The 12,978-nt window shown below is 36.4% G+C and overlaps 1 protein-coding gene across 7 annotated transcripts in view; it reads left to right on the forward strand.

Moving 5' to 3' along the window:
* Positions 1-12,978, forward strand: part of SENP6 (SUMO specific peptidase 6) — a 98,940-nt gene that overhangs the window by 49,109 nt on the left and 36,853 nt on the right. For all 7 annotated transcript variants that reach the window (XM_029223608.1, XM_029223605.1, XM_029223606.1 and 4 more), the window contains one exon: positions 10,592-10,740. In XM_029223608.1, coding sequence (XP_029079441.1) covers positions 10,592-10,740 — 149 coding nt within the window. The remainder of the gene's footprint in view (positions 1-10,591; positions 10,741-12,978) is intronic.

Below are 12,978 nucleotides of genomic sequence, written 5' to 3' on the forward strand. Positions count from 1 at the left end.
CAGACGCTCAGGCTCAGTAGCTGTGGCTCACGGGCCCAGTTGCTCCACGACATGTGGGATCTTCCCAGACCAGGGCTCGAACCCGTGTCCCCTGCATCGGCAGGCAGATTCTCAACCACTGCACCACCAGGGAAGCCCGGAGTTAGTTTTTAAAATGGTGAGATTTCAAACCCCAGGATCAAGTTACTGGCATAGCACCTGGAATAATTTTCCCCTAAAAAGAAATCACTGTCTTTTTATAGTTCTTAACACTTAAAGTAGCTTCCTTTATTATTGTTTTTCTCCTTTATTTTGCATTTAAGAGACACTTAATATGAATTATAGCCATTTATTAGCACTAAGCTAACGAGCATTGATAAGCAGTTCTCTAGGATTAAATTAAAGCTTGTAAACTATTAAGTATAATTTTTGGATAGATCAGATATCCTATTGCTTTTTTGTTTGGTGTTCTTTTTATATTTTTTCTAAGTATGTAAAATAACATATAACTATAAATTAAGATTTCTTATTTTTTTCTCTATTCTTTCTTTTGTTTCTTAAACCTCCTTTTTGTTTTCCAGTCTGTTCTTTGTGTTCTTGTCAGAGAATTAATAGACGTTATATACTGTCTCTGAGTGAACATTTAATTATATTCTTAATGTAATTACATTATGATTTCAACCTAAATCACCTGACTTAGCACTATTTAACTCATGTGCAGAAGAAAAATATCCACTCACTCTTAACCAGTCAGGGTATCTTCTCCTGGTACTTTAACATATAACTTGCTAGACTTCTATGCATATATACCCTTTTTTTTTTTTAAATGCGTTTATACTATGTTTACTGTTCTGTAACTTGCTTCTTTGTTACGTTATTATCCGGTTTCTGTACTCTCATTAAAAGATATTGGAATATCACAAGAAAACCAGAATGAAAAACACAATTAAGGGAAGTTTAAGAATCAAATAGATGAATTTATATATAGTGGACTTTACAAGTTAATATAGCCAAGTCTCTGTGGTCATTTTTTTCATGAATGCATAGTGACCCACTATATTTCTGTACCATAATTTAGGTTTTTAATGTTTTGATATTATATATATTATTAATAATTTAGCTCATATTATGTATTTTATCTATTATTTACTTAGGTCAAATCCCTAGAAATAAAATTATAAGGACAAAGTTTATGCACATTTTAAAGACTTCTGATGTATTACTGCCAAAATGCTTTCTGTAAAGGGTGTCAGCTCCCAGCAAGCAGGATCTGAGTGTGCCTGTTTTCTCACATGCTCCTCAGCAACAGTAGATATTACTATCCTTCAGGCTTTGCCAGGCTGATAGGGAAGTAGTATTTGGTTTTTTTTTAAATTTCCTCATTACTGACGAAGCATTTTATGTGTTGAGTGGCCATTTGGATTTCTTCTTTTGTTCATGTCTGCCTGTTGTCTCCTTTGCCTGTTCATCACATATTTCGCATAGACAAAAGTGATTTTTAAGGAGGTTGTAATGAGAATGTGATATATGACTGCCATTTTATTCTATACTGAAAACCAGTCATAGTAACAGCTACATGATGGAGAAAACCAGCTGTTTTTCTAATTAGTCTTTCTCTTTTCACAGATGATAAAAATAACTTAAAAGCAAATAAATAACCACAATAAAGATAGTTGTTTGTGTTCTAACTATCCTTGAGGTATATAGTTTCCGGCAGATTAGTAATATCACGACTAAATTTTCAAACAAAAAAGTGAAAGGCTGTCCTTGCCCCACCCCACCTCCGACTTCTATTATGAAAATTTTCAAAGATACCAAAAAGTTGAAAGACTTTCACAGTGAATACACATATATCTACTACATAGATTCTACAGTTAACACTTTTCTGTACTTAACTTTATCACATATCCGTGTATCTAATCATTTATATATAAACTCATCTTATTTTTTCCAATGTATTTTAAAGTAAGTTACAGACACCAGTACAGTTTACTCCTAAACACTTCAGCAGGCATATCATTATCTAGAGTTCAATATATGTTTTAGTTTTCTTTTTCTCTTTTGAAATAAAATTTACATACAATGAAATGCACAAGTCATAAGTGTACAGTTAAATACATTTTGACAAGTACACATACCTTACTAACCCAAAGCCCTGGGAAGACATAGTACAAATGATATCATCACTGCAGAAAGTTCCCTCATGTTCCTTTCAGTTACTCCTCATCCCTGCCCCCTCAAAGGTAACTATTTTCATATAAGTGGAATAATACAATGTTTACTCTTTGTTGTAAGTCTTCTTTTCACTCTGGATAGTTTTTTTGAGATTCACCCATGTTGTTGCATGCATTAGTAATTTGTTACTTTAGTGTTCCATTGTATGGCTGTACCAGTTTGTTTATCATTCTCCTGATGATGGACACCTGAGTTGTTTCCAGGGTTTTTTTTGTTTTTTGTTTTTTGTTTTTGCAGTACGAGGGCCTCTCACTGCTGTGGCCCCTCCCGTTGCGGAGCATAGGCTCCGGACGCGCAGGCTCAGCGGCCATGGCTCACGGGCCCAGCCGCTCCGCGGCATGTGGGATCTTCCCGGACCAGGACACAAACCCGTGTCTCCTGCATCGGCAGGCGGACTCTCAACCACTGTGCCACCAGGGAAGCCCATCCAGGGGTTTTTTGTTTGTTTGTTTTAAGATTATGAGTAAAGCTACTATAAATGTTCTTTTTATGGAGGACATTTTTTTTTAAGTTTAGGTTTTAAAATTTATTCTAAAGATCCAACCTATTAATCACTTTTACTTGTCTCATAATATCTTCCATATTCTTACCTTTTCTACGTATCTGGAAATAGTGTGGTATATTAAAAAGACATTGAGCTAGAAAATCCAACAGGAAATATCCCAATCTTTTTTTTTTTTCATTGACGTATATAGTTGATTTACAACTGTTGTGTTAGTGTCTGGTGTACAGCAAAGTGATTCAGTTATAAATATTCTTTTTCATATTTTTTTCCATTATAAGTTATTATAAGATATTGAATATAGTTCTCTGTGCCCTGCAATAGGGCCTTGTCTTGTTGTTTATCTATTTTATATATAGTACTTTGTATCTGCTAATCCCAAACTCCTAATTTATCCCTTCCCCACTTTCCTCTTTGGTAACCATAAATCTGTTTTCTCTGTCTGTGAGTCTGTTTCTGTTTTTTGTTTTGTTTTTTTAATAAGTGCATTTGTATTCTATTTTAGAATCCACATATATAAGTGATATCATATGATATTTGTTTTGTCTTAGTATGATAATCTCTACGTCCATCCATGTTACTGCAAATGAGGTTATTTCATTCTTTTTTTATGGGGAAGTAGTATTCCTGTGTGTGTGTGTGTGTGTGTGTGTGTGTATACACACATATCAATCTTCTTTATACATTCATCTGTTGATGGACATTTAGGTTGCTTCCATGTCTTGGCTGTTGTAAATAGTGGTGCTGTGAACATTGGGGTGCATGTATCTTTTTGAATGAGAGTTTCCTCTGGATATATGCCCAGGAATGGGATTGCTGGGTCATATAGTAATTCTATTTTTAGTTTTTTAAGGAACCTCCATACTGTTCTCCATAGTGGCTGCACCAATTTATATTTCCACCAACAGTGAAGGAGGGTTCCCTTTTCTCCACACCCTCTCCAGCATTTCTTGTTTGTGGACTTCTTAATGATGGCCATTCTGACTGGTGTACAGTGATTCCTCATTGTAGTTTTGATTTGCATTTCTCTGATAATTCGTGATGTTGAGCATCTTTTCACGTGCCTATTGGCCATCTGTATATCTTCTTTGGAGAAATGTCTATGTCCTCTGCCTGGTTTTTGATTGGATTGTTTGGTTTTTTTCGTTACTGAGTCATATGTGCTGTTTGTATATTTTAGAAATTAAGCCCTTGTTGGTCGCATCATTTGAAAATATTTTCTCCCAGTCCATAGGTTGTCTTTTTGTTTTGTTGATGGTTTCCTTTGCTGTGCAAAAGCTTATAAGTTTGATTAGGTCCCATTTGTTTCTTTTTGCTTTTACTTCTATTGCCTTGGGAGACTGACCTAAGAAAACATTGGTACTATTTATGTCAGAGAATGCTTTGCCTGTGTTCTCTGCCAGGAGCTTTATGGTGTCTCGTGTTAATCTTGGTGTTTGTTTTGTGTGGTCTTGGGTAAACACTCAGTATTCACCTTCTCATCCCCAGAAGGGGGCATTCAATGAAAGCAAGAGTGTCACATAGGTTTCATCTCAAGTACCTCCCTGGAGTACTTTGTCGAGGGTTTGGCACAGTTTAGCAAAAATGACTTCCATGATCAGTTAGCTGCTAAAACTTCCATGAGCCTCTTGTTGTTAGGCATTTGCCATTCCTGGACCAGTCAGGTTTTAAATCTTTTGCCATATTATGTTTCTGGCTATAATTTGAAGCTAGTTAATTTTCACATGAATTGTCATAATCTTCTCAAGTGTTTTTCTCTTTCCATGGAAGATAGAATCCCAAAGGAATTTCTTAATCCTGACATTGACATTAACATATTTATGCTTATTGTCTCTTTGTAGATCTACTCTAGTTTCCCATACACTGTCAGTCATTTGCCATACTTCCACATCACGTTGGTTTCAGAAGTTTCATCTTAAAACGTCTAATTAATGTCATTCTTTGCATTTTCTTTTTTTGATAAGGACCTCAGTAGAAATTCATTACTTCACATTCACCAGAGGCTTCACATAGGAGGGAAGCCTTTTAAGTGATCAGCATGGTAAGAGTTTTAGTCGGAGTTCGGTACTTATGTTCATCAGAGAGTCCACACAGGAGAAAAGCCATGTAAGTGTGATGAGTGTGGTAAGGGCTTCAGTCAGAGTTCAGATCTTCAAATTCATCAGTTAGTCCACACGGGAGAAAAGTCCTATAAATGTGATGACTGTGGTAAGGGCTTTACCCAGCACTCAAATCTTCAAATCCATTAGAGGGTGCACACAGGAGAGAAGCCTTACAAATGTGACGACTGTGGGAAGGACTTTAGTCACAGCTCAGATCTTCGCATTCATCAGAGGGTCCATACGGAGTCGGGGGTGGGGGGTGGGGAAGCCCTATACTTGTCATGAATGTGGGAAGGGCTTCAGCAAGAGTTCCACACTTCACACTCACCAAAGAGTACATACTGCAGAGAAACCCTATAAATGTGAACAGTGTGGGAAGGGCTTCAGTCAGCATTCACATCTTCTCATTCATCAGAGAGTCCATACAGTAGAAAAATCTTTTGTTTCTCTTTGGTTATCCTCTCCTCTCTACAGGTTGACCTCCTGTTTACTCACTCTGTGCATGCTTATAATATTCTTTGCATTTTCTGTCTCTTTCCTTTAGTTCCTTATAGATAATCTTGATTTAGGAGGTCAAGATTTTAAAATCGTTTTTCTCTATTATCTTTTTTTTTTTCCGTTTTTGGTGCCAAAATTTCTTTTCTTAAAAATCTAAAAACTTCTTAAAATCATTTTGTAATAACACAGTGATACAGAAGAGCCTCCATATTACAGATGTAAATTCAATGAAGAAGGGTATACTGGTATATATAAACTATTGTAAAATAAGCTTTGGGGGAACATATGAACATTAGGTGTTCAGTATGAACATTTTATATTTTCAGGCGAGGTGCAGGTGCAGAAATCTGAGATTACTGATTGCTAGAACATTATTTAATTGAGCCCACGAAATGATTACAGGGTTGGGATTTTTAGGCCATAAATGAGGATTAAGTACAACGTTTAAGGCAATATTTAAAATGCCATCTTAGGGGGTATAAACCTTTAAGTTGGGAAAGCAATTTCCTTTTTACCTGATTTCTCAAAATTAATTTCTCCAAAATTAATTTTCTCGAAGTAATTAGTGAGCCAATTCATAGTATTAGCTTATTTAACATTAGCTCTTTGGGTACTTTATATATTGGTTCTGTGGTTTTTTTGGTTTTTTGTAATCTATTTTGTGTATAGTAGGGTATATTTGTCAGTCCCAATCTCCCAATTTAACTCTCCCCCTGCCCCCCTAGTAACCATAAGATTGTTTTCTATATCTGTGACTCTATTTCTGTTTTGTAAATAATTTCATCTGTACCATCTTCTTAGATTCCACATATAAGCATTATCATATGATATTTGTCTTTCTGTGTCTGACTGACTTCATTCAATATGACAATCTCTAGGTCCATCCGTGTTGCTGCAAATAACATTATTTCATTCTTTTTTATGGATGAGTAATATTCCATTGTATATATGTACCACATTTCCTTTATCCGTTCATCTGTCAGTAGACACTTAGGTTGCTTCCATGTCTTGGCTATTGTAAATAGTGCTGCTATCAACATTGGAGTGCATGTATCTATACATAGAAAATCCTAAAGATGCTACAAAAAACTACTAGAGCTCATTAATGAATTTGGTTAAGTTGCAGGATACAAAATTAACACACAGAAATCTGTTGCATTTCTATACACTAACAATGAAAGATCAGAAAGAGAAAGTAAAGAAACAATCTCATTTACCATTGCAACAAAAAGAATAAAACACCTAGGAATAAACCTACCTAAGGAGACAAAAGGCCTGTACTCCAAAAACTATAAGACATTGATGAAAGAAATCGAAGATGACACAAACAGATGGAAAGATATACCATGTTCTTGGATTGGAAGAATCATTGTTGTCAAAAATGACTATACATGGGCTTCCCTGGTGGTGCAGTGTTTGAGAGTCCGCCTGCCGATGCAGGGGACACGGGTTCGTGCCCCAGTCTGGGAAGATCCCACATGCCGCGGAGCGGCTAGGCCCGTGAGCCATGGCCACTGAGCCTGTGGGTCCGGAGCCTGTGCTCCGCAACAGGAGAGGCCACAACAGTGAGAGGCCCGCATACCGCAAAAAAAAAAAAAAGACTGTACTACCCAAGGCAAACTACAGATTCATGCAATCCCTATCAAATTACCAGTGGCATTTTTCACAAAACTAGAACAAAAAAATCTTAAAATTTGTACGGAGACACAAAAGACCCTGAATGGTCAAAGCAATCTTGAGAAAGAAAAACGGAGCTGGAGGAATCAGGCTCCCTGACTTCAGACTATACTACAAAGCTGCAGTCATCAAAGCAGTATCGTACTGGCACAAAAACAGATATATAGATCAATGGAACAGGATAGAAAGCCCAGAGATAAATCCACGCACCTACTGTCAATTAATCTACAACAAAGGAGGCAAGACTATACAATGGAGGAAAGACAAGTCTCTTTCAATAAATGGTGCTAGGAAAACTGGACAGCTACATGTAAAAAAATGAAATTGGAACATTCTTTAACACCATACACAAAAATAAACTCAAAATGTATTAAAGACCTAAATGTAAGGCTCGGTACTATAAGACTCTTTGAGGAAAACATAGGGAGAAGACTCTCTGACATAAATCGCAGCAAGATCTTTTTTGATCCACCTCCTAAAGTAATGAAAACAAAAACAAATGGGACCTAATTAAACTTAAAAGCTTTTGCACAGCAAAGGAAACAATAAACAAAACAAAAAGACAACCCACAGAATGGGAGAAAATAATTGCCAATGAAGCGACCGACAAGGGATTAATCTCCAAAATATACAAACAGCTCATGAAGCTCAGTAACGAAAAAACAAACAACCCAATCAGAAAATGGGCAGAATATCTAAATAGATATTTCTCCGAAGAAGACCAAAACATACAGATGGCCAAAAAGCACACGAAAAGATGCTAACATCACTAATTATTAGAGAAGTACAATGAGGTGGCCATCATCAAAAAAAATCTACGAACAATAAATGCTGGAGAGGGTGTGAAGAAAAAGAAACCTTTCTACACTGTTGGTGGGAATGTAAATTAGTATAGCCACTGTGGAGAACAGTATGGAGATTCCTTAGAAAACTAAAAATAGAGCTACCATGTGATCCAGCAATCCCACTCCTGGGCATATACCCTCAGAAAACCACAATTCGAAAAGATACGTGTACCCTAATGTTCATTGCAGCGCTATTTACAATAGCCAGGACGTGGAAGCAACCTAAATGTCCACTGAGAGAGGAATAGATAAAGAAGATGTGGTACATATAAACAACGTTTTTCTCTATTATCAATAAAAATTTTCAGTTTCTCTCAGGGCTTGGACCCCTTGTTTCCCCCCTTGTTAATTGTGTTAAGAGATAGAGAAAAATGTGATATAGACATGATGAGATAGCTGTAGTGGAGAGAAGAGTGTGAGTATATGATCAGGATTGAAATGATAATAGTTTTTAAAATGTCAGTCTCTGAGTAGGGCCTGGCAGGAAAACGATATAGAGACATACTTGAGCAAAATGATTTGCAGTGATATTGTGGGGATTACAAAGATTCCTAAAATACGTTTAAAAGGAAAAAGCTCTCTTGTGTACGTACAAAAATTTAATTACCAAGACCAAGAAAAGTTGGAGGAGAAAAAAAAAAAACATGTTTTAAGACAGCTGTCTCTGTAAATTAAATTATGCCAATAATTGGTTGTGTATTCCACACACAACCAATGTGTATTTTCTGAATTCCAAATCTTGTCTGCCTCCTTTTTTACTTAGTGCCACATTCTAGTTCTTTAATACTCATTTGTATGGAAACTGCTTTTTATATCCAATCCACCTAACAAAGTAAGTTAGCCTTCATAGGAATATAGCTAACAGCTAGATGCTTTGACTGGAGCAGCTGGTCTGTAACCTCAGGTGTTCTTGGGAGCAGGTTTCCTTTCCTCTCCCTGGCTGAATCCTTATGTTTCTAGATCTGCGACTGTATCAGTTTCTCTGTGTGACAGAGTTAAGACATTTTCCGAGGTGACATAGTACTAACATCCCTTCCTTTCAACCATGTGATTTCATCTTTTTTGAATGTGTCATATAGTCTTTTCTGATGTGATTCATTAATCCAGTAAACACTTTTTCAGCCCCTGCCTTGTGCAGTTTCTAAACTCTGAGAAAACAGGTGACTAAAACATGATTTCTGCTTTTCCAGAGCTGACAGTATAATGAGAGGAAACAGATCAGTGCAAATAATTAGCTTAAAATAAAATGAGTACTAATAGAAGTATGGATAAAGTGCTTTGGAAACTCTGAGTTTTTGCTTCATCATGCTTAGTGTGGGATAGAGGTAGCTTCGTAACAAAGAATAGTTTGAATTTACTAGATAAGTAGAGAGGGCTTTGCTTGTGAAGAGAACAGCATATATATAAGAGGGTGAAAGAAAACATCATGGAGAAATGCACGTATTTGAGGTATAGTATTTTTGGAATTAAGACTGGAACATCAGTGCAGCCTTCTGCTTGGCAGGATACGGGGTTTAGACTTTTTTCCTTAGCTAATGGAATCATTGAAAGATTTTAAGCATTAGAATGGTAGAATCATATTTGAAAGATGACCTTGGCAGTAGGGGAGAAGGATTTGAAGCAAGCAAAATTGGAGTGAGGGAGATCACTTTAGGTAGGAGTTAAGCATCTGAAATATAGTGGCAGTGGAGTTGGAGAGGAAGGAATGAGTTCAAGAGCTATTAGTAGAATTCACTTGACTGTGAGAAAGGAGACACAAGGGCAAGTCAACGCTTACTCAGATTTCTAGCTTTGGTGTCCAGGAAAATAAAGGTGTTCAGACTGGACAATGGATGGGAAGGTGGAGTCACTCAGTGGGACTCTGTGATTGCACTAAACCAGAGTAATTGCATGGGTTTCTTAAGACAGTATTGTATACCAAGCTCAGAAAGATAATGCTAATTTTTATGTGTAGATGATCTCCTTATTTTAAAAATATCAGAAGATAAGAGGATGTAAAAGATAGGAAAATGGAAGTATTTAACAAACTTGGAATTATGCAGGTAGAGCATTTTAGTTTGTAGATTCATTAACTTTTGTTTTAGAAACGTGTTCAGTTTTCTTTGCTGATGAAGTCAGATTGTAATAAAATTTAAATTGTTCTGTTTGGAGTTCGTTAAATCATTTAAAAATTCGAATTATGAATTAATTAGAAATGAAAATGATTGAATTTACATTGAAAAATAATGAAGAAAATTCTCTTTTGTGTGTCTTAAATTTAAAAAACCATTAAATCGAGAATTAGTTTAGTTTCCTTTATCTAAACAGTTGTACCCAATGTTTGAATTCAAATTTTTCTCATTACCAATCTAAGAAGAGTAACCAACTTAGGGGAGAAAAAAATGTGTGTGTGTGTGTGTGTGTGTGTGTGAGAGAGAGAGAGAGAGAAAGAGAGAGAGAGATTCAGTGCAGGAAGTGCTCTTCTGCCTTAGTTGCACAGAATAAGCTGAAGAGAATATTGGTACACTTGATGAAAATGGTCCACAGTTTGGGGGCTGGCAGAGAGATCCTGGTAAAGAAAAGGCACGAGCAACCAGGAGATGGCCACTGGCTCTGACCTAAAGTTCTGTTTTTATTTATTGTACATATTGAAACATTAGTTTATTTTAACTAAAACATAATTTGATAATATAAGTTAGTATTTTTTCATAGCAAAAGATCATGAGGAATTTATAAAGTTTAATTTCAGTACTTTTTTTTCCCCCTTCCTTTAGATCGTATAATGAAAAAAACAGAAGAGTCTGAATCACACCTGGATTCTGAAATTAAAAGGAAAGTTGCACAGAAACGTCACAGTAGTACATGTCAGTCTACCCCACATTCTCTGTCTCCTGCTTCCAAAAAATGTTTAACTGATTTAGAGGTGGGTAGAGAAATTATTCTTTGTTGCTAATCAATGGGTATTTTTATTAATATTATTTTTAGTATTTATTAAATTCTAGGTGACCTTTTGAATAGGACTGGAAGAGAACTAGAAAAGTTATTTAGGCAAACTTTTCTGCCTTCATTAGATCATTTTTCAATTATCAAAAATCCAGAATATATATCTTTCTGAAAAGAATTTGTGAGTACCTCCCTGCAGCATACTTCAAATGATTGCTCTCAATCAGAAGTTTTTAGAAATAAGTTTAAATTTATAGAAAAAATGATAAGTATCCACATATTCTTCCATTTAATTCCCCAGTTTTCCACATTTGCTTTATTGTTCTCCCTCACTCTGCCTTCCTGTGTGTGTGTGTGTGTGTGTGTGTGTGTGTGTGTGTGTATTTTTCTGTACCATTTAAGTAAGGCAGAATGCCCATTTACTACATAATACTTTAGTGTGTGTTTCCTTAAAAAAAAAAAAAAATTCTCCTATATAACCAGAGTACAACTGTCAAATATTTTTAATTAACATGGATCCAAAATTATCATCTAATCCACAAACTTCACTCAAATTTTCCCTAACCAGTGTCCTTTTATGGGAACAGGATCATGTACATTTAGTTGTCATGATCTTCAGTCTTCTTTAATCTGGAATAATTCCTTGATATTCCCTTCTCATTAATAACCTTGATATTTGTAAGGAATATAGGCCTCTTACTTTGTACCTCAAGTTGGGTTTGTCTAATGGTTCATCATGATTTATACATTTTTCAAGAATCCTCAGAAGTGATGCTATGATCTTATTGCATCATATCGGGAAGTATATAATGTTGATTTTCACATTACTCACTTTTAAGATGTACTCTTCTAGATTTTTCCCGGTATTTTAGTAGGTATTTTTAATAGATATTTCTATACTCGTTTATTTATTTTACTTATTTATTTTTGGCTGTGTTGGGACTTTGTTGCCGTGCATGGGCTTTCTCTAGTTGTGGCGAGTGGGCTTCTCATTGCCGTGGCTTCTCCTGTTGCGGAGCACGGGCTCTAGGCACGCGGGCTTCAGTAGTTGCAGCATGTGGGCTTCAGTAGTTGCAGCACAGGCTCAGTAGCTGTGGCTTGCCAGCTCTAGATCATGGGCTCAGTAGTTGTGGCACACGGGCTTAGTTGCTCCATGGCATGTGGGATCTTCCCAGACCAGAGCTTGAACCTGGGTCCCCTGCATTGGCAGGCGGATTCTTAACCACTGCGCCACCAGGAAAGTCCCTGTACTCATTTATTAATAAGAGTTTTTTCTTATACCACGTTTACTTATATATTTTTCTGTTTTTATCAGCTTAGACACATAGATTCTTATTTTACACAAAACGGTTATACTCCATAACTATCATTTTTCATTTTGATGCTCAAATTGTCCCAGACTTGGCCCATGGAAAGTTCTTCAAGCTGGCTACTGTTTCTTTTTGACATATTCCCATCATTATTTGAATACTTACTTTATGGTATATCCAGATGGTCTAGACTTCTTTGTATTTTCTCTGCATCAGCCCTAGTCATGCGTTTCTCCCAAGAAGCCATTGTTTCTATAAGTGGAGGGAAGATATTTGGGCAATAGTTGTGCTCATTGCTACTGGGTGTCACATTTATAGGCCCTCTCAGCGACTGAACTAGGAAATATTTGTGTGCGTCTGTGTTAATATTCAGTACTTATTAAAATCTATGAGTTTACATTGACAATTCCATTTCTAGTCCAACACCACAGTGTTTACTTTAGCCTTTTATATGTTGCATGTTTGTAACTGCCTTCTCTGACAGTGAGAAACCTGTCTCCCATCGTCTCCAGTGTATTTACTTATTTGCTCCGTTGCCTTTTACGTGCCCAGTCCTCTGACATGCCAGCCTAAGGTCGGCTTGGGACATACTGGCCTTCCCCACAGTGCTTGGCCCACTGCTTGACCCAGGGAAAGGAGGAGGGAGGAAGAAAGCTCCTTCCCAGACACATCATCCTTTCTCCATTAGGCATGCAAGCTAAAAACCTCAGAATTTTTTTTTTTAACATCTAATATATATTTTCTTCCTTTTTATGTTTATTCCCATGCCACTTATGCTTTTCTTGGTGGAGATAAAGAATAGATTGGTGCCATCCTGTACATAACTTTAAATTCTTGAATAAGATTAGTGGTTTTTCTTTCCATGTGTAGTCTGTGAAATTTCACACTATGTACTGCTTGTAAGAAAA

The sequence above is a fragment of the Monodon monoceros genome, unplaced genomic scaffold (genome assembly GCF_005190385.1).
Source record: "Monodon monoceros isolate NGI ecotype Baffin Bay Population unplaced genomic scaffold, NGI_Narwhal_1 Super_Scaffold_15, whole genome shotgun sequence".
NCBI classification, from domain to species: Eukaryota; Metazoa; Chordata; class Mammalia; order Artiodactyla; family Monodontidae; genus Monodon; species Monodon monoceros.